Here is a 25,160-nt window from a genome sequence, read left to right as displayed (position 1 = left end):
TGTCCTCATAGCAGAGATGCTCCAGCCCTCAGATCACCTTCATGGCCTCCTCTGAACTCGTCCTACCTGATCCATGTCCTTCCTGTGCTGAGGACTTTAGAACTGGACAGGACACAAGGAGTGGTAGAATCCCCACCCTCACCCTTCTGGTCGCACTTACTTTGAGGCGGTCCAGGATATAGTTGGCTACTGTCATGAAAGGTTCTTAACCCCTAAACCCCACCAAATGTGCCATATTCGAATCCTTTGAAAGCTCATGTCTGATGGAAACACAAGTGAGGTAACTGATACCCTGATCCAGCACTGATTTTTTTTCCTGAAGAACAAATAATTCCTTTTTCCAACAGGGAAATGTGAGTAATATATTTATACTCCACCTGAAAGCTCAGTTCTGTGTAATCAAAAGAAAGATACAATTCCAGCACTGGAAAGCTTAACATTTAAGACCATTCCTGTAAATATGAGTAGTTTGAATCGCTGCACTCACTCGCTGAAGATGTACAAGGCTTTGGCAGGATTGCAGACTTCAAGCAAAGGAAATACCGTGTGATTCAGGGATAACATCAGCTTTTGTGCTGTTTTACACAGAAGGAAGGAACCATTCCAAGGGGAGAGTGGAGGGCTGAGCTGAATCATAGAATCATAGAATAGCTTGGGTTGGAAGGGACCTCAAAGATCATCCAGTTCCAACCCCTCTGCCTTGGACAGGGACACCTCCCAACAGACCAGGCTGCTCCAAGCTCCATCCAACTTGGCCTTGAACACCTCCAGGGATGGGGCAGCCACAACTTCCCTGGACAACCTGTGCCAGGGCCTCATCAACCCCATCGGGAAGAATTTTTTCCTAATGTCTAATCTAATTTAAACCTTTCCAATTTAAAGCTATTCCCCCTTGCCCTATCACTCTAGGCCCTTGTAATATGTCCATCTCCAGCTTTCCTGGAGCCTCTTCAGGTACTGGAAGGCTACTCTAAGGTCTCTTCGGAGCCTTCTCTTCTCCAGGCTGAACAACTGCAACTCTCTCAGCCTGTCCTCATAGCAGAGGTGCTCCAGCCCTCTGATCATCTTTGTGGCCTCCTCTGGACCCATTCCAACAGTTCCATATCCTTCTTATGTTGAGGATTCCAGAACCAGATACAATACTCTAGGTGTGGTCTCACAAGAGCAGAGCAGAGTAGAGGGTCAGAATCACCTCCCTTTCCCTGCTGGCCATGACTGGAATGTGGATGTGGTTATGGCTTGGAGAACTGAACAGGAATGGAAGCAAAAGGAAAGGGACATAGATTTGGCACCTACCTCCACTCTTATTTTCCAGATGTCATCCAACATCCAGTGCCCTTATTTTCCAGATGTATGTATATACCTGGAGTGGTCCAGGTACACAGGTTCCTGCACTTGCGTCCAGGAGAAAAGAGATTTTACTGCTCTGCCTGTGTTACCTTCCCAACGTAAGCAAGGGTTTGTGATCACTCCAGACCCTGCTATATGAACCACGAGGTACGTATTCATTAACCATGACACCGGCAAAACACCTGTAAAAGAGTAAAAACGGATACACGCATCACCATCTGTGTCAATCAACCATGCAGCCAGCTGTAACAGCCAGGCCAGCTTCTGCAAAGGTATTTACAGAGGCACAGTGGCTGTGGAGAGCCCTGTGGGGTTTGCAGAAGAAGCTGTGGAGTTTTGGTAGTTACTCTGTGGCAGTCAGGTACCCACCTCATGGAAACATAGACTCATAGAATGATTAAGGTTGGCAAAGACCTCTAAGATCATGCCATCCAACCATTAGCCCAACACCACCGTGCCTACTAAACCATGTCCAAAAGTGCCATGTCTACTCTCTTTTTGAACATCTCCAGGGTTGGTGACTCCATCACTTCCCAGGGCAGCCTCTTCCAGAGCTTCACCACTCTTTCAGTAAAGAAATTTTTCCCAATATCCAATCTAAACCTCCCCTGGTGCAACTTGAGGCCATTTTCTCTCATCCTGTTGCTTGTAGCTTGGGAGAAGAAACCAACATCCACCTCGCTACAACCTCCTTTTAGGTAGTTGTAGGGAGCAACGTGGTCTGCCCTCAGCCTCCTCTTCTCCAGACTAAACAACCCCAGAAACCTCAGCCTCTCCTCGTAAGACTTGTTCTCCAGACCACTTCCCAGCTTTATTGCCCTCCTTTGGATGTGCTCCAGCAGCTCAACCTCGTTGAACTGCGTAGGCAGTTCAACCACTTTCAACCCACTAAGGTTGAAACTACAGCTTCAGCTGCCTGAACTTCTCCTGAACCCAGGCCACAGAGCGGCCTCGCTTTTTGTTCTGACAAAATCAATGATAAAAAAAACTGGTGCCTGGGAAGAGCTGTTGTTCTTCAGCTTGAGGATACAGCCAGCTGCTACACAGAAGGAAAACCGTGTAATAAAAGGCTGAGTTGTTTTACAGGCTTCACTGGAATTTAAGGTCAGGCTATCTGAATTGATCCATTACTTACCATGAGCTGTGTTTCTTCGTTCATTTCATCCTATTTAAACAACGAAAACCCTTGGCTGCATTCGGAATGTGCACAATGAGGTAAACCAGAGCTCTTCCATGGGCAGGACTCTGTGCTGTGGCAATGAGTGAGATCTTCCGCACGTGCAAAGACCTCCGAAGACCCGTGCTGCAATATGAATAGCGAACGCCCTTCCTTAGGGGAAGCTGCTTGGGCAAAGGGGCCCCACTGTCTGTTCTATAAGCAGAAAATTTAGCAGGGTAAACATTAACTCAAGAGTTTTATTTACCTGTCAGAGTTTGCTCAACACACAGAAAAACAAATTTTCACTTACAAGTTCAGCTAATAATTCTAATATTATTTTCTGATGACTCTTTACCAGGTTGTTTAAATACACTTTGTAAATCAAAGAATTACGTCTCATCCCTTCAAAAAAACCACATTCCATTAAACAAACCAACAGCTTCAACTCGTTTTCACTCCCAGCTCAACTCCGAACATTTCACAAAGTCCTTCTTCAAAATAATTCACTAATACTCCAATATAGATGATATTATCAGAGGCTCTGATGCTTCCACACTTCAATTAAATTCATAATATAGGAGGAAAGAGAGAAATTAATGAAAGCTATGGACATGTGGCTGTTAGGAAAAAATCTACACTATTTCCCAGCTGTGAGTCCCTGGGGAAATAATTTCCACCTTTAGGAAATGCAGAAATTACTTTTTAATAAAGTTATAAATAAATAACTTTTTTGGAGGAAAGTTAATCAGAAATGGGCGTAGAAATAATATTTGATGGAATTTGCTTTGTTGAAGACAAATACATCAAAATCTGTATTCTTGTTAGAGAGATTTGGTATCGAACCAAGATTCATGACAAAGACATGGCTAGTAGTGGCTATCAAGGGTTGTTCCTCTTCCGCCCAGATGGGATTGGAGGTAAAGTAGTTTTGGAGTTGGAGCCTGGCCAGCTGACAAGCTGAGGCACGTGAGAAGAACCAGTTTTGGACTTGCTGTGCTTTCTCTGAAGATTGTCAGCAGGGAGTTCAGTCTCTGCAGAAATGATAAATAAGTGAAGAAGCACAAGGAGGGTATTTATTTCAATGAAAAGTCAGCATTTACCACAAAACTTAGCCCCAGCTGAAACCCCAGGGTTTTGGCATGAAGGGGGAGAGTGGTTTCTTCAGGTAGTCTAGTGACTGTTCTGCCTCATACATAAGAAACATAGAATCATGGAATCATTAAGGTTGGAAAAGACTTTCTAAGATCATCAAGTCCAACCATCAGCCCAACACCACTGTACCTACTAAATGATTTCCCAAAGTGCCACTTCTACACTGTTTTTGAACGTGGCCAGGGATAGAGACTCCACCGCTTCCCTGAGTAGCCTCTTCAAATGCTTCACCACTTCCAGTAAAGAAATTTTTCGTGATATCCAACCTAAACCTCCCCTCGCTCAACTTGAAGCCATTTCTTCTCGTCCTATCACTTGTTACTTGGGAGAACAGACTAGCACCCGTGTGTGTGGGAAGCATAATTTCTTCAGGTAGTCTAGTGCCTGCTCTGCCTCATACGTAAGAATCAGAATCATTAAGATCAGAAAAGACCTCTAAGATCATCCAGTCCAACTGTCAGCCCAACACCACTGTGCCTATTAAACCATGCCAACTAAACCACATGTAAGAGTGACTTTATGCCTAAACAGTCACCGTTTTAGTATCTCCAAAAGCTCCTTGAGGGAAAGCCACTGTGTTGACGGTGTTGCATTCACACTGTGATGGTTCTGCCGTATTTGAAGGCTGCTGCTTTTGTGTGTCGCTAAGAAGCTGCCTTGTCACCCAAATAAAGCTCCTATCACTACAGTAAGATACACAGCTTGGGGCTCTTTATCAGGGAGTGCAGAGACAGCACAAGGAGAAAAGGTTTTAAGCTGAAAGAAGGGAGATTCATATGAGATATTAGGGAGAAACGTTTTCCTGTGAGGGCGGTGAGGTAGTGGCACAGGTTGCCCAGAGAAGTTATGGATGGCCCATCCCTGGAGCTGTTCAAAGCCAGGCTGGATGAGGCTTTGAGCAACCTGAGGCAGTGGAAAGTGTCCCTGCCCATGGCAGGAGGAGTGAAACTGGAGGGTCTTTAAAGTCCCTTCCAACCCAAATCATTCTAGGATTCTGTCAAAACTGAAAACTATTACTTTGGAATACGGTTCAAACCTTTCATTCTGCCTGCTCCATTTTCAGCTCCTCTTGGATCTTGATGCTCAGCTTTGGTTTCTTGGAGAACAGGGGTCCGAACCAGTTGACCTTCTGCAGCAGGTGCACCAGCTGGCATTAGAAATAGTCCACCAGCAGGACTAGGGTCTCTGCAGCTGCGAGAGGAAATGATTCATGCTTTTAAACAGCAATAAAAAAGCACTTGCACTAGTTTGACAGCATTACTGATGTTGCAGTCACACAACTCAATCCAAGTCAGAAATAAATCCTAGTATTTATCAACTATTCAAAGCTTTTTCACTCCTTGCAATTCTCTCAGAACTTCTAGAGATGGCAAACACCAGTACTACCTCTCTCAGTTTTCATTTATTGGTTTAATTAATTGCATGGACAATAAATAATAAAAATGTTCAGGCCACACAGTGAATCAGCTTCAGATCTGAGATCAGTACTCAGAGCTCCTTGTTTGCAAACTTGTTCAGCAGTGTGGATGATATTCCCTTGGCGAGTAAGAGAAAATAGGGATTTTCTCCTTAGCTCTCCTTGAGCTTTCAACCTCCTTTCACGCAGTTGTAGAGAGCAATGAGGTCTCCCCTCGGCCTCCTTTTCTCCAAGCTAAACAACACCAATTCCCTCAGCCACCTCTCGTAAGACTTGTTCTCCAGCCCCTTCACCAGCTTTGTTGCCCTTCTCTAGACACGCTGCAAGATCTCAATCTCCTTCTTGTAGTCAGGAGATCATCAATAATGAGGGAAAAAAATGGTGCTTTTTCATAATAAACAGGTAATTAGCTTCTCCCAAGATGTACTGCAGCAGCCTATGAGAATTTTGCCATTGCCCTCAAAGTAAAGGAATTTTTTATCTGTAATGTACTGAGTGCTTGCGTCTTCCTTCGAGGTCCACTGCATTCAAAGACGCTCATCAAACACTGAATGCTGTAGCCAATTGCTTAATCCTAGTCATAATGTCATTTTAGCTGCCTGTAATACACAACAGACGTAACCATGGTAGGGATAAGCAATTATAGTAGTGAATCCAGGCTCAGTATAAACAACTTGGATCCTTCAGCATCACCTACTCCAATTTCTACAAGGAGAAAACTATTTCTGCTTTTGCTTCAGACATCAGAGTCACACACTCATCTACAAATAAAGGCTAAAATTAGATATTATATAGTTAGAATTAACCCCATGTGGATCTCTAGCCACAATGACACGAATGCACTATGATAAAATACAGGAACGTACAGTCTTGGAAAAAACCCCTTCATTGCCTTTCTGCCCAGCTGTCCCTTTCTTAAGTGACAGAAGACAAGGTAAACTGTGGGAAATTATTTGCATAGGACTTGGCAGGGTGTAAAGGGAAGGCAGGTACGCAGGCTTTTCTACTACAAGCGTCATAAGAAACATTTAATTTAATTCAGGTTCTTTGTAAAACTACTCAGTGAGAATAAGTGGGAAAACTACAGTTTGTGAGGTCTCTGCCATCTCAATGTCTCAGGTATTTGGGAAGGGTGAGGCAGAGGAGCCGAGAACCTATGTCTCCTTTGGCTTTTTGCCAGGTGATCTGTAAATGAGTTTGGATAACATATTCTTAGTTCTTCCTTGACAGCCTCAGCACAGAAAAGAGAACTCTTATAGGTGATGCAGGTATGTATTCCCTTTAGTAAAATTTCCCAGTCAGCTAAGTGGAAAAGTAATTAAAAATAGGAAGCTTAAAAACACCCAGTGTTACGCCATGGAGTAATGAGATAAATGGATATCTGTTCAGTCTGGAGAAAAGAAGGATCCGAGGAGATCTTATAGCAGCCTTCCAGTATCTAAAGGGGCTACATGAAAGCTGGGAAGGGATTTTTACAAAGGCTTGTACTGATAGGACTAGGGGCAATGGTTATAAACTGGAGAGGGGCAGATTTAGACTAGACATAAGGAGGAATTTCTTCATGAGAAGAGTGGTTTGTAGCCCAGAGGAGGGCTACAAAGATGATCGGAGGGATGGAGCACCTTCCATATGAGAACAGGCTGAGAGAGTTGGGCTTGTTCAGCCTGGAGAAGAGAAGGCTCTGAGGAGACCTTCTAGTACCTAAAGGGGGCCTACAGGAAAGCTGGAGAGGGAATATTCATAAAGGCTTGTGGTGACAGGATGAGGGGAAATGGGTATAAATTGGAGAGAGGCAGATTTAGACTAGACATTAGGAAGAATTTCTTCACCATGGAAGTAGTGAGACACTGGAACAGGTTGCCCAGGCAAGTGGTGGCTGCCCCATCCCTGGAGGTGTTCAAGGCCAGGCTGGATGGGGCCTTGGGCAGCCTGATCCAGTGGGAATGTGTCCCTGCCCATCACAGGGGGGTTGGCACTAGATTGTCTTTAAGGTCCCTTCTAACCCAAACTATTCTATGATTCTATGTGCACTAAATGCAGAATATGTTAGCAATGAGTTGAGGAGTAAAGCACTGAACTGCTATAGATTCTATTTGGATTACAGTTGCACTGGACTGCCAAACTCTAACCTATACCTTTGCATAGTTTTTCAGTTGATGGATATTTGTCATTTAATTGCGTTTGGCAGGAATAGGGATGTGCAATTAAATAGTCAAGGTAGTTTCTTGTTAAATGCACTGGTTAGTGGTAGGTGAGGTTCTGACTCCACCCTCAAACTGGCAAATAATGAAGGTACAGTAAGAGATTAGGAAGCTAAGTTTCTACTCTCCAAATGAATTTATTTTGCCCCTCCTCTCTTCTTGTCTCCTTGTTATGCTGTAACCAGATTGTTTCAATATCCTTACAAACACCTCAACTGGTAAAAGGCAATGAAAAGGGCTTGAAAGGGTTCTCAGGCACTGCCAGAAGCTGCTCAGGGAGGTGGTTGAGTCCCCATCCCTGGAGGTATTTAAAAGATGGGGAGATGAGGTGCTCAGGGAGATGGTTTAGTAGAGGACAGGTATGGTTGGACTTGATCCCAAAGGTCTTTTCCAACCAAGCGATTCTATGATCTGACGAAATACAGCGGGGATCTAAAGAATTTATCATTGTCAGTGGTGAACAGCAGTCCTTTAAAGTACCATTGTAAGATATATTGCCCTAAAGGACTGTTGCTCACTGCAGGCAATGATAAATTGTTTAAGCCTGCGAGTGAAAACAAATGGAATCTCAAGGAAAAAAAATCCACGCTTTCATGTGTGGGAGAGTTCAGCCTCCAGCAGGGCACTTCAAAATCCCTGGCATGGCGTTTACTTTCGTGAAATCAGGAAAGATGAGGTCATCATACTTTCCTTCCATGGTGAAGGCCATAGCTATGAAATAGCAATGGAATAAGCCATGGTTGTAATTAGAAACTGTCCTGCTGAAAACTGCAGATCAGCAAGCACACATCCAAACAAAAGCTTTGATTTTCACTCTTAGGTAAAAGCAATCAGGATCATCTGTTCTACTTGTCAAGCAGAGGTATCAGAACAACTGCAGGATTTCAATCCAACAAGTGTTAGTGACCTCAAGAATCACAGAATAATAGAAGGATTTGGGTTGAAAGTGACTTTAAAGACCCTCCAGTTCCAACAGCCCTGCCATGGGCAGGGACATCTCCCACTGGATGAGGCTGCTCAAAGCCCCATCCAACCTGGCCTTGAACACCTCCAGGGAGGGGGCAGCCACAACTTCCCTGGGCATCCATGAAGAATTTCTTCCTAATGTCTAGTCTAAATCTTTCCCCTTCCAATTTAAAATTATTCCCTCTCATCTTATCACTACATAATGATGCTGTTTCCACCACAGCTCAAGCTTAAATAAAAAATGCAAGATTTGAGAAATAATAATTCACAACCTGGACACAGCATTGCCCAGCGAGTTAGCAGATTAATCTGCAGCCCCTGATCTTGGAAAACATTATTTCCTTCACTGGCTGTGCCTGCAGGTCAATACATTCATGCTCTTACCCCCTAATGTTTTTTCTTGGTTTACTCTTTCTTCCATTCCAAATGTTGAAAGCACAAAATTGGAGAGAAAAGAGAAGAGAATATTAAACCACCACAATATTCAAACAAAATCACTACAGGCTTTCCTACAATACTTCAGAAATGTGGGATTTTTCTCTCCCATATTTCAATTGCATCTACACCAGAGCAATTCCATCAATCACTCCCGTAAGCAAATTTCTTCCAAACTTCCCATATTTTCCTTGCAAAACGATTTGACAACCCGACTCCATACAATTCCTCTGTAGACCGTGATGTATACACAGAAAACAAATCAGATTAGCAGTTTGCTTTTTCTCTCCTCACAGTTGTTTTTCCACTGTGTTATTAACAGTGCTAAATGAAAACATTGCTAAAGTCAAAACACCAAAATGTGGTGGAGTGGAAAGACATATTTATTCCCATATGCGAAGGGTAAGACCTTTACAACTCATCATAGCTTCACACTCATTTGAGTTATGGGTCTTGCCTCTTGCTGGTAAGGACAGATGATGTATATTCCCTCAGCAGCCTATTACGCACGCGGTTTCTCTCAGATGCTTGCACTGTTCCCTTTCAGCACATTCTGCCGTGGCACAAATACTCAGGACAAATGAATCTGTAGAGGCCTACGGCTTCAACCTTTTTACAGCATGTTAATTAACTACTTGTAATTACAGTGGCAGGTAGTACATCACATAGAGGGAACTGGCAGTCTCTGTAGGATACAAAAGGAACACTGAGGGTTTTTTTCAGCAAGTTTAAGAACTCTGCTTAGCAGAGGAATAAAATGAACGGGTTGAAATCTTATAAAGACATTCAGCATTTCTCATCGGTCTGACTTAATGTGGAAAACTCCCTAATGTGCTTTTAGGTCTGTATTTAACAGTGATTTTTGAATGATGTGAAAATATATATGTGAAAAAAAGCATGGTATGGGATGTTTAAATAAAGCAGGAAAGGTACCTTGGTATGGAAAGAGAACAAGTTATCAGACGTGGGGTTGAACCCATAGAATCGTAGAATAGTTTGGGTTGGAAGGGACCTTAAAGACAATCTAGTTCCACCCCCCTGCCATGGGCAGGGGCACATCCCACTAGACCAGGGTGCCCGAGGCCCCATCCAGCCTGGCCTTGAACACCTCCAGCGATGCGGCAGCCACAGCTTCCCCGATCAAATGAACAAATTCAAATTTACCAACAGCCATGCAGAACAGATCTAAGCTCATTCTAAGCTCCAGCTTTTGGATGAGCATTACGATAGGTTCCAAAGAGTGAGCAGAGCATAGCTGCAAGCACACACCTATTTCCTGCTGTGGATGGGGGATCTGGCATGTTATGCTTCACTAGGTCATGCTGTGTGGTATCCGGCTGTTCCTGTGCATCCCATCTGGGCATGAGATGGCAACAGATGGCCAGAAGAGAGTTAAAAACAGCTTATCCAGGATACTGCATTGAAAAGCCATAATGTCACTTGCCACAACAGCAGACAGGCTTGTTGGTAGCCAGAGCTCTGATGCGATGACAAAACAGGACCATTAGAGTAAGTCATACGCATCTTGTAAGAGGCACTCATAGAATCACTAGGTTGGAAAAGACCTTTGAGATCATCGAGCCCAACTGTACCTGTCCACTGTTAAACCAGATCCCTAAGCACTTCATCTCCCCATCTTTTAAATACCTGCAGGGATGGGGACTCAACCACCTCCCTGAGCAGCCTCTTCAAGTACCCGAGAATCCTTTCGGTGAAGAAATTTTTCCTAATGTCTAATCTGAATCTGCCCTGGTGCAACTTGAGGTCATTCCCTCTTTCCTATCACCCGTTACTTGGGAGAAGGCACCAGCACCCACCTCGCTACACCCCCGTTGAAGGGAGCAGTAGCCGGTGATAAGGTTTTCCCTCAGCCTCCTTCTCTCCAGGCTAATCAACACCGGTTCCCTCAGCTGCTTCTTATAAGACTTCTCCAGCCCCTTCATCAGCTTTGTTGCCCTTTTCTGGACCCGCTCTAAGACCTCATTGTCCCCAAAACTGAACACAGTATTTGAGGCGTGGTACAATCACTTCCCTGCTCCTGCTGGCCATGCTGTTTCTGATCCAAGTCATGATGCTGTTGGCCTTCTTGGCCACCTGGGTGACTACTGGCTCCTATTCAGCCGCTGTCAACCAACACCCCCAGGTCCTTCTCTGACAGGCAGCTTTCCAGCCACTCTTCCCCCAACCTGTAGTGCTGCATGGGGTTGTCATGTCCCAAATGGGACAATGTGGACCCACAGAGCAAGTCAGGAAAATAGAGCCCACTTTGTAGCCTGAAAGACACTGCAGATGTAGCCTCTTCAAGTCTTCCATCCTCACCTCTCTACGAGATTTAAATGAGATAGGAGTTGTCTCTCTCCCATACCTCGGAGCCTCTTTAGCTGTGGTACAAAAAATCAGGATGTTCAACATCCATGAGCAGAGCTGCTGGACAAGATGTGAAGTTTAACCACAATGGCTGAGAGAGTAAGAGAAGGTGAAGGTACTACAGAGCTCAGTATCCTGATGGGCTTTGCTGTTATCATGGATGAGATATGAATTTGAAGATCACAGTATCACCCAAAGTCTCCCAAATGGTAGTCAACATTGACTGTAGTAATCCTTGAAAAAGACAATGAGAAATAATTCTGATAGCAATATCTGGTAAATTTGTCTAAAAAACATATTTATCACTCAAATTCTGTTTTACCGTCCCTGGACCAAGTTTCTTTCAGCACCTTTTTCCCTCCAAACATCCTCTTGATAGAAAGTTCTTGAAATTCCCTTACTGTGTATGTGAATTATGGTGTCTAAATGAAGCCATTCCCCTAAATGACAAGACTTTGTTTTATGCTGCAACGACACACGTCTAATAAGGCTGTTAATGTAATAGATGAGACAACTGCATTAGCTTGGGAAATGGTTTTAGATATTGCACATTGCAGTGCTAACCTTCATTCCACCCAGCAATGACCCGCTGTCTCAGAAACTGAACTCACCGGCTCTCTGGGTTACGCAGATGGAAGTCTTGGGTGATATTCTTTCCATCTGAGAGCAGAGAACATGTTGTCGGTTCCAGTAATTGTTGACGGGAACTGCTCAGTGCAGGAGTGACTGCCAAGTCCCTAAAATAATACAAAAAGAAAATAAAGTGCTTGTTACATGCATTTATACACTGTGATAGCCTAATCAGTGCTTAGAGAGTTCAAAAGACCTCTTCAGGAGGAGCGGAGTGTCATCTCCAGTGGAAGAGAAGCAGTAACAAGCAGATGGGGGTAGCAATCCAGGCTCTGTTTATAGCTAAGAGAGAGGTACAGTCACAGCTACAGTATGAGTAAACTCAAGCTTAAGTAGATGTCCAAAGCAGGTTGCATGAATCGCTCTCCACTGAGACAGAGCAGTGTAGGGCAACCTGCTCAGATAGAGACATTTTTATTAAAGGCACTCAAAATCAGGTGAGATTAATCCCATCTCTTGTGACTAACTCACAAAGTCTGAAGTTTCATCTTCACTGCCATTCATAAAACCCAGAAACAAAGCATTCCCGGTAATTTCAGTATTGACACTGCTTTATTTATAGACTCAAGCCCCAGAGCTAAAACCAAAGAGATGCAGCACTGAAGACTGCCAAACATGACAGGTCTTTAATGAAATACTGAAGCTCAAATTATAATTCTTGGAAGATTCCATATATCTATCTAATGTAGCAGAACCATCCCACTGACATGCCTCAACTGAACTCTGAAGGAATCCATTTTTATATCTGTTTATTCTGCCCAGAGGAGCTGTAGATGCCCCATCCCTGAAGGCGTTCAAGGCCAGGCTGGATGAGGCTTTGAGCAACCTGATGCAGTGGAAAGTGTTCCTGCCCATGGCAGAGGGGTTGGAACTGGATGATCTTTAAAGTCCCTTCTGACTCAAACCATTCTATGATTTTTAGGGCAACGAGCCTATGTAACTTTTGTGTGTGCCATTTTTTACTTTCCCTAGGAAGCTTGTCGAGAACATATTTAACTGCAGTTGCAACTGCTGAATGCTGACTCTGTGGGAGAAGCTAGGTTTTTAAGGAGGGTTAATATCTCTTCTGGAGGCTTATTGCTTCAGTTTGGGAAAACCCAAACTGTTAAGTTCTTCAGGATGGGGCTTTGAGCAACATCATGCAGTGGGAGGTGTCCCTGCCCATGGCAAGGGGGTTGGAACTGGATGATCTTTAAGGTCCCTTCCAACTCAAACCATTCTATGATTCTTCATCAAGTCCTTAATCACACCCATAGATCATTAAAGCAACAAGTACCCCACTGCCACTTTGCCACAGGAAGCAGAGAGGCTGGAATCTTAAACTGTCTTTTCATGCCTCCTCATCTTGCCAAAGTAGGACCATTCCCCTCTATAGGTCTTCTGGTGCTTCAATGATGAGGCTTTCCCCGCTCCTCAGAAATCAGTCCCTAGCTCAATACACTCCAGTGCAGGCACGTTTTTTGTTCTATTCTTCATCTTTAAATTTCCCTTTCTTTCATTCCTTACTATTATTAATACCTATAAATAAAGCTTCCCTAGTGTAAGGCCTCAAGCTGTTATTGTTTCACTGTCAAGCAGCCACTGGCTGGTAATGGTGTTTGTACATTATTGGCTCAGACCAAAATCTGAACCAATTACGTAGGAGAAAGTGCCTGACACCATTAATGGCCCCCAGAGCTGAGTGCTCTCAGAAATAATTTCTTGTAAATCCACATCATGGAAATAAAATAATAATAATAATAATAATAATAATAATAATAATAATGAAAGAAACTATCTCAACAAAGAATTCTGAACAGAAATACACAGCCTGGCAATGGAGGGTAAAGCAGAAATGTGAAGGCAGGATTCAAGGCCAGTCCTCTAAGAACAGGGTCACCACAGGAAAGTGGACTCTAAATTCCTGGAACAAAGGTGTTTTATCCAAATCCCGTGACCCACTGTCAGAAGCTAGATCTCAGTTGATAAATAAACTTGAAACAACCTTCCTGACAGCTAAGAAAAACATGCAGTTCTAAAGGTGATGCTTTTCACTTCCTATCTCTGCACTAAATGTGTTCTTTAGATTGCATTCCAAGTTTTGTACCTTCATTATAGATGTTTAGGCTTGGAGTGTAATTCAAATTGCACCAGCTCAAGGGAAAAAAAAACCAGGAAAAGTGCTGAGGCACTGGCCCAGGTTGCTCAGAGAAATTGTGGATTCCCCATCCCTGAAGGTGTTCAAGGCCAGGTTGGATGAGGATCTGAGCAACCTGGTGCAGTGGGAGGTGCTCCTGCCCATGGCAGAAGGTTGGAACTGGATGTGCTTTGAGGTCCCTTCCTATCCAAACCATTCTATGATTCTACGAAAACAGTCTGGATAAGTTGAATAGCCCCATGAAAAGGCATATCCATGCAGCTCAGGACAATGTCATTGTCATTGAGAGGGGTATGGAAACAAAACTGAAAAGCAAAATTACGCTTGTCTAGTCAGAAGCTGACTAGACAAGACAGTCTGCAAGACATTTATGCAACCACAGACAAGCAAATCTTATGCTCACGGTAAGGAATCCCAAACCGAAGAGGTAAAAGCATGGACTTCCTCTCTTCTCAGTCCTGGCAAGGAGCTCCAGTGAAACTGCAGTGCATATGAATTTCTTCCAACTCAGAAAAGCAAGACTGCCTGTTGTAAATTCTCCTCTTGATGATGTCTGCTCTTGCTTAATCCAGTTTTCAGCAACATTTAGACAAAACCAAGAAGTTAATCATTAGCTAAAGGCCTGATCTGAATGAGATGTCAACCAACCCCTTATTTATTACCCTCAAACACAGAGATAACTAGTGAAATTATTTAGAGCGAACCACTGCATGTTGGCCCTACATTACATCAGGCAATGAGACTTCAAAATGACTTTAATTGCACCTGCACACAGCCACAGGCAAAAAATAAAGAGGCCAGGTTTTCAATAACTTGATTTAAGAAACTAAATTTATGTAGATAATGCAATGATGACACAATAAATAAAATAGGTCAGATTCTTGTATGACACCACTTTTAAAATTTTCTAACAACACAGCAGCCTTCCAGTACCTGAAGGGGCTACAAAAAAGCTGCAGAGCGACTTTTTACAAGGGCCTGTAGTGACAGAATGAGGGGGAATGGCTTTAAATTGGAAGGGGGAAGATTTAGATTAGACATTAGGAAGAAATTCTTCACAATGAGGGTGGTGAGGCACAGGCTGCTCAGGGAAGTTGTGTCTGCCCCATTCCTGGAGGTGTTCAAGGCCAGGTTGGATGGGGCCTTGAGCAGCCTGATCCAGTGGAAGGTGTCCCTGCCCATGGTGGGGGAAGGCGGAACTGGATGATCTTTAAGGTTCCTTCCAACTCAAACCATTCTATGAAATACTCAGAAAAAATGAGCAATATATTTCAGTTTGGATTAAAATGCGTAACAATGAGATCAAGCATTAAAGAACCCTTAAGCCTCATCACCTTACACTTCCTATAGGCTAAGAGTATGCACAAAGATGGCTACCACAGCTGAGATAACATGTAACAACCTTCTAAGCTACTCATAACCCAGGTCTGTAGTTGTATATCGAAAGCAAGGTTCATCAAAGCCTAGGTGATCTTTTCCAAGGTGGAGGTCCGCACTGGCACAGATTGCCCAGGGAAGCTGTAGCTGCCCCATCCCTGGAGGTGTTCAAGGCCAGGTTGGGACTTTGAGCAACCTGATCCAGTGGAAGCTGTACCCATCCGTGACAGGGGGATTAGAACTGGATGATCATTAAGGTTCCTTCCAACCCAAACCATTCTGTGATTCTATGATTCAATTTAAAACTTGATTTGATTTTGTACAAACAAATATGCTCAACACAACAACCATTCACTTCCCACTGGGCTGGACTGCGTGACCTACCAGGTTCTCCACTAATTGCTACATTCCAGGATTCAGATTCTCGCTCAGAATTTCAACCATTTTATAACATTCATATTTATGGCACTCCCTGATTTAATCTCTTGAACAGAAGTGCGTGTTGTCTATTTTTGCCCTTGATTCTGTGTGATTCTGTTGAAGCGCAACTATCCCTTCAGGCAAGGTGATTGCAAATGCTGATTGGGAGCGACAGGATTTTCTCTCACCTGCCTGACAGCTCTGCCAATGCCAGCCTCATACTCTCCTCCAAAATCAGCTCCCAGCGGATGAGTATTGTGGAATAAAGGGAGCAAAGAGCAACCAACTTATGAAGAGCAGGTGAGGGAACTGGGGTTGTTTAGCCTGGAGAAAACGAGGTTGAGGGGACACCTTATCACTGTCTACAAGTACCTGAAAGGAGGTTGTAGAGAGGTGGGTGATGGCCCCTTCTCCCAAGTGACAGATGTTAGGACAAGGAGGAATGGCTTCAAGCTGCGCCATGGGAGGTTCAGATTGGACATTAGGAAAAAATTTTTCACCAAAAGGGTCATCAGACACTGACAGAGGCTGCCCAGGGAGGTGGTGGAGTCACCATCCCTGAAAGTGTTTAAAAGACAGGTAGATGAGGTACTTAAAGCTATGGTTTATTGGTAGATAGGTATGATTGAACTCAATCAACTCAGAGGTCTTTTCCAACCTGGTGATTCTATGATTCTATGAAACTAAGGCAGACTCATGAACAGTTCACACTGCAGCACTAAATCAAACAAAAACATCCAGCAAAAGAAAATACCGATTTTCATTTTTCTTCTCATTTCAACATTATTTAAAATGAATGAATCAGCTGCTTAAAAAAAACCCTTTTCTCTAAGCACAGATTTGGAAAATGCATTGTACTTATGCATCTCTGCCTGTGAGCTTCAGCCACTGTTTTTCTAGAGATAGTTGAATTCAGAAGAGGTTTTTTTAAGAGTCAATCTCCAGACTTTGCCATTGGAGTGATTTTCATCAACACATCTGGTATGTACAACTGGCAACTGCATTTGTAGAGGCCTGAATAGAGCTGAAAGATGTGAACTTTTCCTTCTGACAATTGCTGATTTAAAGGCCTATGTGATAGTTTAAATGTCAACACTGTGAGGCTTTTCATGGCATGTAGGAAAAGCAAGCAAAGAAGAATTCCGATTAGGAAGATTTATACCAGGGGAAGGCAGGAGGGCCACAGAAGGTCAATCAAAGAAGGTACATTGAGATTCAGAGACTTAGAACACCATTTTTGCAGGGCTGTGACTGTGAGGAAGAAGAAGGAAGAGACATAGTCAAGTTAGGATCTATTTTCTAATAAATAAATAAATAAAAAAATTAGGAAGTGGAATGAGCTTTTAGAAATTCTGCTTTAAACAGAGATATCCACAGAAGTTGTGTTGCAACAAACAACCTTGTGCTGAACAGGGTTGAGATTTTCCAACACTAATTACTAGTAGTGCTAAAAACATATCAGAGACCATGAGACGCCAGAAAAATGGTCCTTTTCTGCTCCCTCTGAGAAGCAGCGTATAATAATTTCCTAGTTTTAGAGAAGTTACTTGTGGATGGCTCAGCCTCATACATTTTTGGTACCCAGTTTGGGACTGCTGCACTCTCACGTCAAAAGACGGGCTGTGTGAGATATATTTACACAACAACCCCGTGCAGCACTCCAGGCTTGGGCAAGAGTGGCTGGAAAGCTGCCTGGCAGAGAAGGACCTAGGGGTGTTGCTTGGCAGTGGCTGAACATGAGTGAGAAGTGGCCCAGGTGGCCAAGAAGACCTACAGCGTCTTGGCCTGTATCAGAAACAGTGTGGCCAGCAGGACCAGGAAAAGGATCGTGCCCTTGTACTTGGCATTGGTGAGGCTGCGCCTCGAATCCTGTGTTCAGTTTTGGGCTCCTCACCACAAGAAGGATGTTGAGTGGCTGAATGAGTCCAGAGTCCTCTACAGCAAGTCCAGAGAAGGGCAATGGAGCTGGTGAAGGGGCTGGAGAACAAGCCTTGTGAGAGGCAGCTGAGGGGACTGGGGTTGGGGAGACCTTATTGCTGCCTACAAGTCCCTGAAAGGAAGTTGTAGTGAGGTCGGTGTTGGTTTCTTTTCCCAAGTGATAGGTGATACGATGACAGGAAACAGCCTAAAGTTGCACCAGGGGAAGTTTAGACTGGATATTAGGAAAAATCTCTTTGTGGAAACAGTTGTCAAGCATTGGAAGAGGCTGCCCAGGGAAGTGGCGGAGCCCCCATCCCTGGAGGTGTTTAAAAGACGAGGAGATGAGGTGCTTAGGGATCTGGTTTAGTAGTGGACAGATACGGTTGGACTTGATGATTTTAAAGGTCTTTTCCAACCAAACAATTCTATGATTCTTTGATTCTATATTTGCAGGGCTATTTTTAAAAGTGACACACAGGAGAGTTGTCTATGAGATCTAAAATCCCTGACAGATTCATAGAATCATAGAATCATAGAATCACCAGGTTGAAAAGGACCCACTGGATCATGGAGTCCAAACATTCCTAACACTCCCTTAAACCATGTCCCTAAGAACTTCATCCACCTGTTCCTTAAACGCCTCCAGGGAAGGCGACTCGACCACCTCTCTGGGCAGCCTGTTCCAGTGCCTGATGACTCTTTCCGTGAAGAATTTTTTCCTGATATCCAGCCTGAACCTCCCCTGATGGAGCTTCAGGCCATTCCCCCTTGTCCTGTCCTCGGTCACTTGGGAGAAGAGGCCAGCTCCCTCCTCTCCACAACCTCCTTTCAGGTAGTTGTAGAGAGTAATAAGGTCTCCCCTCAGCCTCCTCTTCTCCAGGCTAAAAAACCCCAGATCTCTCAGACGCACCTCGTAAGACTTGTTCTCCAGGTCCCTCACCAGCTTCGTTGCTCTTCTCTGGACACGCTCCAGAGCCTCAACATCCTTCTTGTGGTGAGAACTGAACACAGTACTCAAGGTTCTTATCATTCACCATTAAGAGCAGTGGAGAAGAAACCTTAAGCAGGCAGTTTTTGCTTTATTGCAAAGGCTGCAACCACTCTGCATTACCTTTGAAACAGCTGGACGTATGCACTAGGTGCCTTCTCCAACAAAGCCCGACGTATTGCAGAATAACGCCTTTGGAAAGAAGCTTCTTCCTGATAAAGAAATATCATCATCTTTATACAGCAACTTATAAGTCTATATGGTAACTTAACTAGCGGTGATATTCTTCCCTTCTGCTAAGGCTCGAGAGTGGAGGTGTTTCCATACGCTGGGAAAACAGCAGAGCTGTGTTATAACTAACAACGCGCTAAATATGATTCACTGATCTACACAAACCAAATCTTGGTCTGAAATCTTACTGGCTTTGAAAAGTGAAGATCTTCACCTCCAGTGAAGCTCCGTTTCTTCACAGCAGTTGAAATTGTGCCCCACAGAGTTGGGCTTGTTCTGCCTAGAGAAGGCTCCAGGGAGACCTTAGAGCAGCCTTCCAGTAATGAAAGGGGCTACAGGAGCGCTGGGGAGGGATCAGGGAGTGATTAGAGAGTGCAGGGATAGGATGAGCAGGAATGGTTTTAAGCTGATAAAGGGGAGATTTAGATGAGATATTAGGAAGAAATGTTTTCCTCTGTGGGTGGTGAGGCACTGGCACAGGCTGCTCAGGGAAGTCATGGCTGCCCCATCCCTGGAGGTGTTCAAGGCCAAATTAGATGGAGCCTTGAGCAACCTGATCAGTATGAGGTGTCCCTGCTCATGGCAGCGGGGTTGGAACTGGATGATCTTTGAGGTCCCTTCCAACCCAAACTATTCTATGATTCTGTGAAAATATGCCAGGGCTTGGCAGGAAGGAATATCTGCAGAGAACCATTTCTGATGCATCCCATCTTCCCAATACGTTAGAGCAGGGACAACTCTAGCTACACCATCGTCTTAAGCTTCTTTTCACCAGCAAAGGAGTGAATACAGAACAATTTGTCTCTGCTACATCTGAACTCCGCTGTCTTTGTCTCCTTGCTCCAGCAATGCAGAAAACCTGCCTTACTAACTCTATCTCAAACAATATTCCCCCTTCGGACTAGGAATTACCTTCTGCAAATTTCAGTTAGTTCTAATGACTTTGCACATTGAACACATTATGATCTCAGCAGACTGGAAAATGTGGTCTTGAGTTTTAAGGGCATGTTAATTAATACATGCTGTAGGACAATGTAATTTCTCAGGTAGGACAAATGCAGTGCTACGGTGCGCTTAAAAAATAAAATATAAATCATGGAGCAAAGTCATTACATCCTGCTTTGTTCTCAGCTGATGGCCAATGATAGTTATTGATGTAACAGCTAAATCACACGTCCATAACCGAGGTGTTTTGTCATGGTATGAGCAATGAAAGAGAATACAGTGCTGAACGCTCACATTATGACCATTGCAGGTTCATAGAATCATAGAATGGTTTGGGTTTGAAGGGACATTAAAGATCATCCCGTTCCAACCTTTCTGCCATGGGCAGGGACATCTGGACCAGGCTGCTCAAGGCCCCATCCAATATGGCATTGAACATCTCCAGGGAGGGGGCAGCCACAATTTCCCTGAGCAACCTGGGCCAGCGCCTCACCATCCTCATTGTGAAAAATTTCTTCCTAATGTCTAATCTAAATTTTCCCTCTTCCAATTTAAAGACATTCCCTCTTGTCCTATCACTTCATGTCCTCGGAAAAAGTCCCTCCCCAGCTTTCCTGGAGCCCTTTCAGGTACTAGAAGGCCACTATAAGGTCTACCCAGAGCCTTCTCTTCTCCAGGCTGAACAACCCCAACTCTCTCAGCCTGTCCTCATAGCAAAGGTGCTCCAGCCCTCAGATCATCTTCATGGCCTCCTCTGGTCATGTTCCAACAGTTCCACATCTTTCTTATGTTGGAGATTCCAGAACTGGACACGGGACTCCAGGTGGGGTCTCAGGAGTTCTTTCACTCTTTATGTTAAGTGAGGCTCTGTGTAGATGCCCACTGAGCTTGTGTTTTGTTTTGCTTTCTTTTGGTAAAGATATAATTCTGACCTTTTTTTTTCCAGTGTGGATTACAGGTATAGATAACTTTCTCTTCATACCTTGTAGAGTTAATTACAGTCATACAAAATTAGTGCAGGGTTGGCATGCTTACAAGGGAGACTGCAGCGATAAAGAATCAGATCTACTGCCTTTCCCTGTGCAGCAGATCCTGCTTCTTATTTTGCTTGTGCATAATTCACACTAATTTCTTCGTATCTTTTATTTTCCAGTTCTACACGATGAGAGGGGAATATGGTTACTGCAGTGACAGCACATTATTTGGGTGCCAAAAGCACGAAAATCATTTGCAGTCCCAAATTCAACAGTTTAGACAAAATTTTACTTGACGGACACAGACATATTTATATTCTTCTCATTAAATATGGTGTAAGAGGCACCTGGATTTCACCTTGAACATTTTGCTAAGTTGACACTTCAGCTGATGCTGTAAAGCTTTCTCTGCATGTAAAAAAATATTGGAACCTTAGTGTAGTAAATAACGAAAAGGTATTACCACCACTGAACAAGAAGACTAATAAGAAAGAGAGCCTTGCGGCCACTGGGTAAGTTAAACCCAAGGTAAATGATAGCCTCCTTTATCATAAACCACTTCTGCCTGACTTGACAAAATGTAAACTTTCAAAATAAAAATAACTAAGGTGAAAGAAAAAGTGAGAAAAATAAATTGCAGGGTAGGAGTGATGGCAGAGTGCCACCAAGGAAAGAAATATTCTGGCTTCTCTCTCATATTAAACTAACAAGCCTTTGGATGAAAGAAAAGTGCAAATGAACAAGACTTGTGACAGCAAGTTTGCAGATGACACTAAGCTGAATGGAGCAGCTGTCACGCCACAAGGACAGGATGTCATCTAGAGGGACCTGGACAAGCTGGACAAGTGGGCTTGTGTAAACCTCAAGAGGTTCAACAAAGCCAAGTGCAATATCCTACACCTGGGTCTGGTCAGTCCATGATTTTAATACAGAATGGGGGATGACATGATTAAGAGCAGCCCTGCGGTGAAAGACTCCAGGGTGCTGGTGGATGAGAAGTTCAATATGAGCCAGCAATTTGTGCTTGCAGCCCAGAAGGCCAAACCATATCCTGGGCTGCATCCAAAGAAGTGTGGCCAGCAGGATGAGGGAGGGGATTCTGGCACTTTTCTCAGCTCTCATGAGACCCCAGCTAGAGTCCCGTGTCCAGTTCCGGGATCCCTAACATAAGAAGAATATCAACTGTTGGGATGGGTCCAGAGGAAGTTGGAATGGGTCCAGAGGAAGCCACAAAGATGATGCAAAGCCTGGAGCACCTCCCATACAAGGACATGCTGAGATAGTTGGGTTTGTCCAGCTGGGAGAAGAGAAGGTGCTTGGGAGACATTAGAGCAACCTTCCAGTACCTGAAGGGGCTACAGGAAAGATGGGGAGGGAATTTTTACAAGAGCTTGTAGTGATAGGATGAGGGGGAATGGCTTTAAATTGGAAGGGAAAAGATTGAGATTAGACATTGGGAAGAATTTCTTCATGGTCAGGGTGGTGAGGCCCCAGCCCAGGTTGCTCAGGGAAGCTGTCCCTGTCCATGGCAGGGGGTTAGAACTGGATGATCTTTAAGGTCCCTTCTAACTCAAACCATTCCATGATTCTATGATTCTCTTTCGTATTAAACTAACAAACCTTTGGATAAGAGTTGTGACATTTATTTGTATTCTGCATGGCTTGAAAAGAGGTATTTCATTTCAGAAAACTGAAAGGTGGGATGTTCCCTATTTCAGCCATTTTACAATCATACCTTTCTCCCCACCTAAAAGAACCCTTTAGAAAGCCAAAGAAATGGGAACGGGGGTGGTCTATTACTTCGCTCCATCTACAGCACTAATTCTAAACATCAGAGGTAGTTATAAATACAGAGCTAGTGGCAGAATTGTACAGCAAGTCATGCCTGCCAAGCCATCATTCATCATAATGACATCATAACCCTCGAATGGAACAAAGTTTAAAGCTTTCATTTTTCTTTTTCTCTTCCTCCTGTCGCTGCCGTATAAAAAGAGCATTAGACACATCTGCTTCGTAGCCCAAACCCCCCCACTGCCTGCAAGGAAAATGAATGCCTTTAGGGAAAGGACTATTAAGGAGAAGTAAAAAAATAGAAAGAGAGATGAAGCTGAAGTTGCAAAAGGTTATTTGAAATCCAAGCACATTTCAATCTGTTGATTGAAAAAGTAAAAGCAGGTGAAAAATGTGCTTAAAATTGATCTCTGGCAGTTATCGCCAGCCTACACTCAGAAAGGCTCGGCTGAACGAGTTTTTCCACTGCCACTGGATGGCGTTCATAAGTAACCTTCATTGTCCTATTAACTGCATCTATTTCCTCTAAATAGGATGGTTTCATATCTTGTCATAGAACCGAGAGATGACATTCAGCTCCCTTACATCAGTACACAATTGGATGAAATCAATTACGATCAACAGATTTATTCTGGTGTAAAATGGAGCAGAAAAGACAGCCTGTCTTCTCATCTGAGTTTACCTGCCGCATTCTCATCAATCTGCCTTTAACTCTGGGGAAATGTTAAATATGGTGGAAATGAAAGACGGCCAGAGAACAAGAGTCAATTCTCTCTGGAGAAAGAAAGGGCTGACTAACATCTATTTTTTGCATACAAATTATCATTTCTGTCTAAGATTAGAATAAATGCGCCTTACCACAGAGCCCGGTTGCACTGCAAGACTGTCCAAGATGCCTCCGGGATAGTTCTTCGCAGAAGAGTCCAAGAACTCATTGACAGATGAAGATCGAGTGGTTCCAGTAACCCCTCCACCAGGTGACAACCTTTGCTCTTGTAAGAGCGGAATTCTTGAACCTAGTGTGGAAAAGACACTTCTCAAGAAAAGTATTCCGAATGCCACTTCGCTTACAGCAAGCAGAAAAAACCCAGTCATTTGCAACTACCATAGAATCATAAAATCATAGAATCATAGAATAGATTGTGTTGGAAGGTACCTTAAAGATTATCTAGTTCCAACCCCTCTGCCAAGGGCAGAGACATCCCACTAGATCAACTACTCAAGGCCCCATCAACTTGGCTTTGAGGTGTTTAAGGCCACCTCACCCGCTGGCTTTTGGTGCAGTTCTGCATTCACACAAGATAACTCTGGAAGTTAGAAAGGACACACACTACACATTTCCCCAAGAGCTTTTAAATATCCAAGTACTTTACGTCAAATGTATCGCCCCCTGGAAAGTGAGGTGAAGGAAAGTTATGAAACATCTAAAAAAAAACACACTCGAGGGAACTGGGGTTGTTTGGCCTGAAGAAAGAAGGCTGGAGGGAGACCTCATGGCTCTCTGCAGCTCCTGGAGAGGAGTTTTAGTGATGTGGGTGTTGGTCTCCCAAGTAATAAGACAATAAGGGGAGACCTTATAGTGGCCTTCCAGTACCTGAAGGGGGCCTACAAGGAAGCTTCCAAACCCCGGCCAAGGGCAGGGACACCTCCCACTGGATCAGGTGGCTCAAAGCCCCATCCAAACCAGCTGTGAACATCTCCAGGGACAGGGCATCCACAACTTCACTCGGCAACATGTGCCAGTGCTTCACCACCCTAATCTAAATCTCCCCTCTTTAGCTTCAAACCGTTCCCCCTCGTCCTATCCCTGCACTCCCTGATGAAGAGCCCCTCCCCAGCTTTACTGCAGCCCCTTGGAACGCTGCTCTACAATCTCCCCAGAGCCTTCTCTTCTCCAGGCTGAACAATCCAAATTCTCTCAGCCTGTCCTCATAAGGGAGGAGCTTCAGCCCTTGGATCATCTTTGTGGCCTCCTCTGGACTTGCTTAAACAGATCTGTGTCCTTCCTGTACTGAAGAACAGATGACTCTCAGCTTATCCACTACCCACTGCTGGTTTGTAGCTGACAGAAGATCAGTGATAAAAACAGCAAAGATGAGACATGAGATTGGAGTGTTCTGTTTCAGGCGCAGTACACTACTTACTTTGACACTGAGTAAGTAGTAGAGCCTAACCTTCACAGGTGCAGAGCTTCACACTGCCAAAACTTGAGTCCCAGCACCACAAATAATCAGTCTTTGGCATTAATGTCCCTTTCCGCATTTATAAAGCACAAATAGTAACACACACTCCACGGGACTGCTGTGAGATAAAATTAATAGTTGTAAAGTAGTGAGTTCCGTGGACGAAAACTGCTAATGCAAGTACAAAGCATCATCAGCTCTGAAATGTATTATCCTTCTGCTATAAAAAGTTTTTGAAAAGAAGAACTTATCTATTTTCCCCCTGTATTTTTACTCTATACATGAGCGAAAGATCTTGCACAGCAGTTCATTAAAAAAAGAATTAACAACCTATCATAATCTCACACAACCAATCTTCCCCCTGCTACTATCTTACCATAAATGTCCATATTAAAGACAACCTTGGGGCAAGATTTTTAAAATAAATTATTTCACAGAGTCCATAAGAAGAGATGATCTCTAGAAATAGGATAGTTAAATTCATTTAAACACCTATAAACGAAGCTTTAAATGAATT

The 25,160-nt window shown here is 43.8% G+C and overlaps 1 protein-coding gene across 4 annotated transcripts in view; it reads right to left on the bottom strand.

Moving 5' to 3' along the window:
* The window catches only part of LRGUK (leucine rich repeats and guanylate kinase domain containing), an 81,611-nt gene that overhangs the window by 6,686 nt on the left and 49,765 nt on the right, over nucleotides 1-25,160 (bottom strand). The window contains exons 16-22 of one of the 4 annotated variants that reach the window (XM_054054953.1): nucleotides 23,319-23,476; nucleotides 18,643-18,731; nucleotides 11,659-11,784; nucleotides 8,630-8,659; nucleotides 4,698-4,852; nucleotides 2,486-3,540; nucleotides 1,297-1,532 (exon numbers count right to left, since the gene is read on the bottom strand). In XM_054054953.1, coding sequence (XP_053910928.1) covers nucleotides 3,389-3,540; nucleotides 4,698-4,852; nucleotides 8,630-8,659; nucleotides 11,659-11,784; nucleotides 18,643-18,731; nucleotides 23,319-23,476 — 710 coding nt within the window. In that variant the 3' untranslated portion in view covers nucleotides 1,297-1,532; nucleotides 2,486-3,388. Of the gene's footprint in view, nucleotides 1-1,296; nucleotides 1,533-2,485; nucleotides 3,541-4,697; nucleotides 4,853-8,629; nucleotides 8,660-11,658; nucleotides 11,785-18,642; nucleotides 18,732-23,318; nucleotides 23,477-25,160 lie in introns of those variants that run through there. The other 3 variants (XM_054054959.1, XM_054054974.1, XM_054054967.1) reach the window with 3 other exon arrangements.

This window comes from Cuculus canorus, chromosome 1 (assembly GCF_017976375.1).
Source record: "Cuculus canorus isolate bCucCan1 chromosome 1, bCucCan1.pri, whole genome shotgun sequence".
Lineage (NCBI taxonomy): Eukaryota > Metazoa > Chordata > Aves > Cuculiformes > Cuculidae > Cuculus > Cuculus canorus.
Note: the sequence above shows the minus strand (reverse complement) of the source record. Positions and strands in the feature narration are given on the sequence as shown.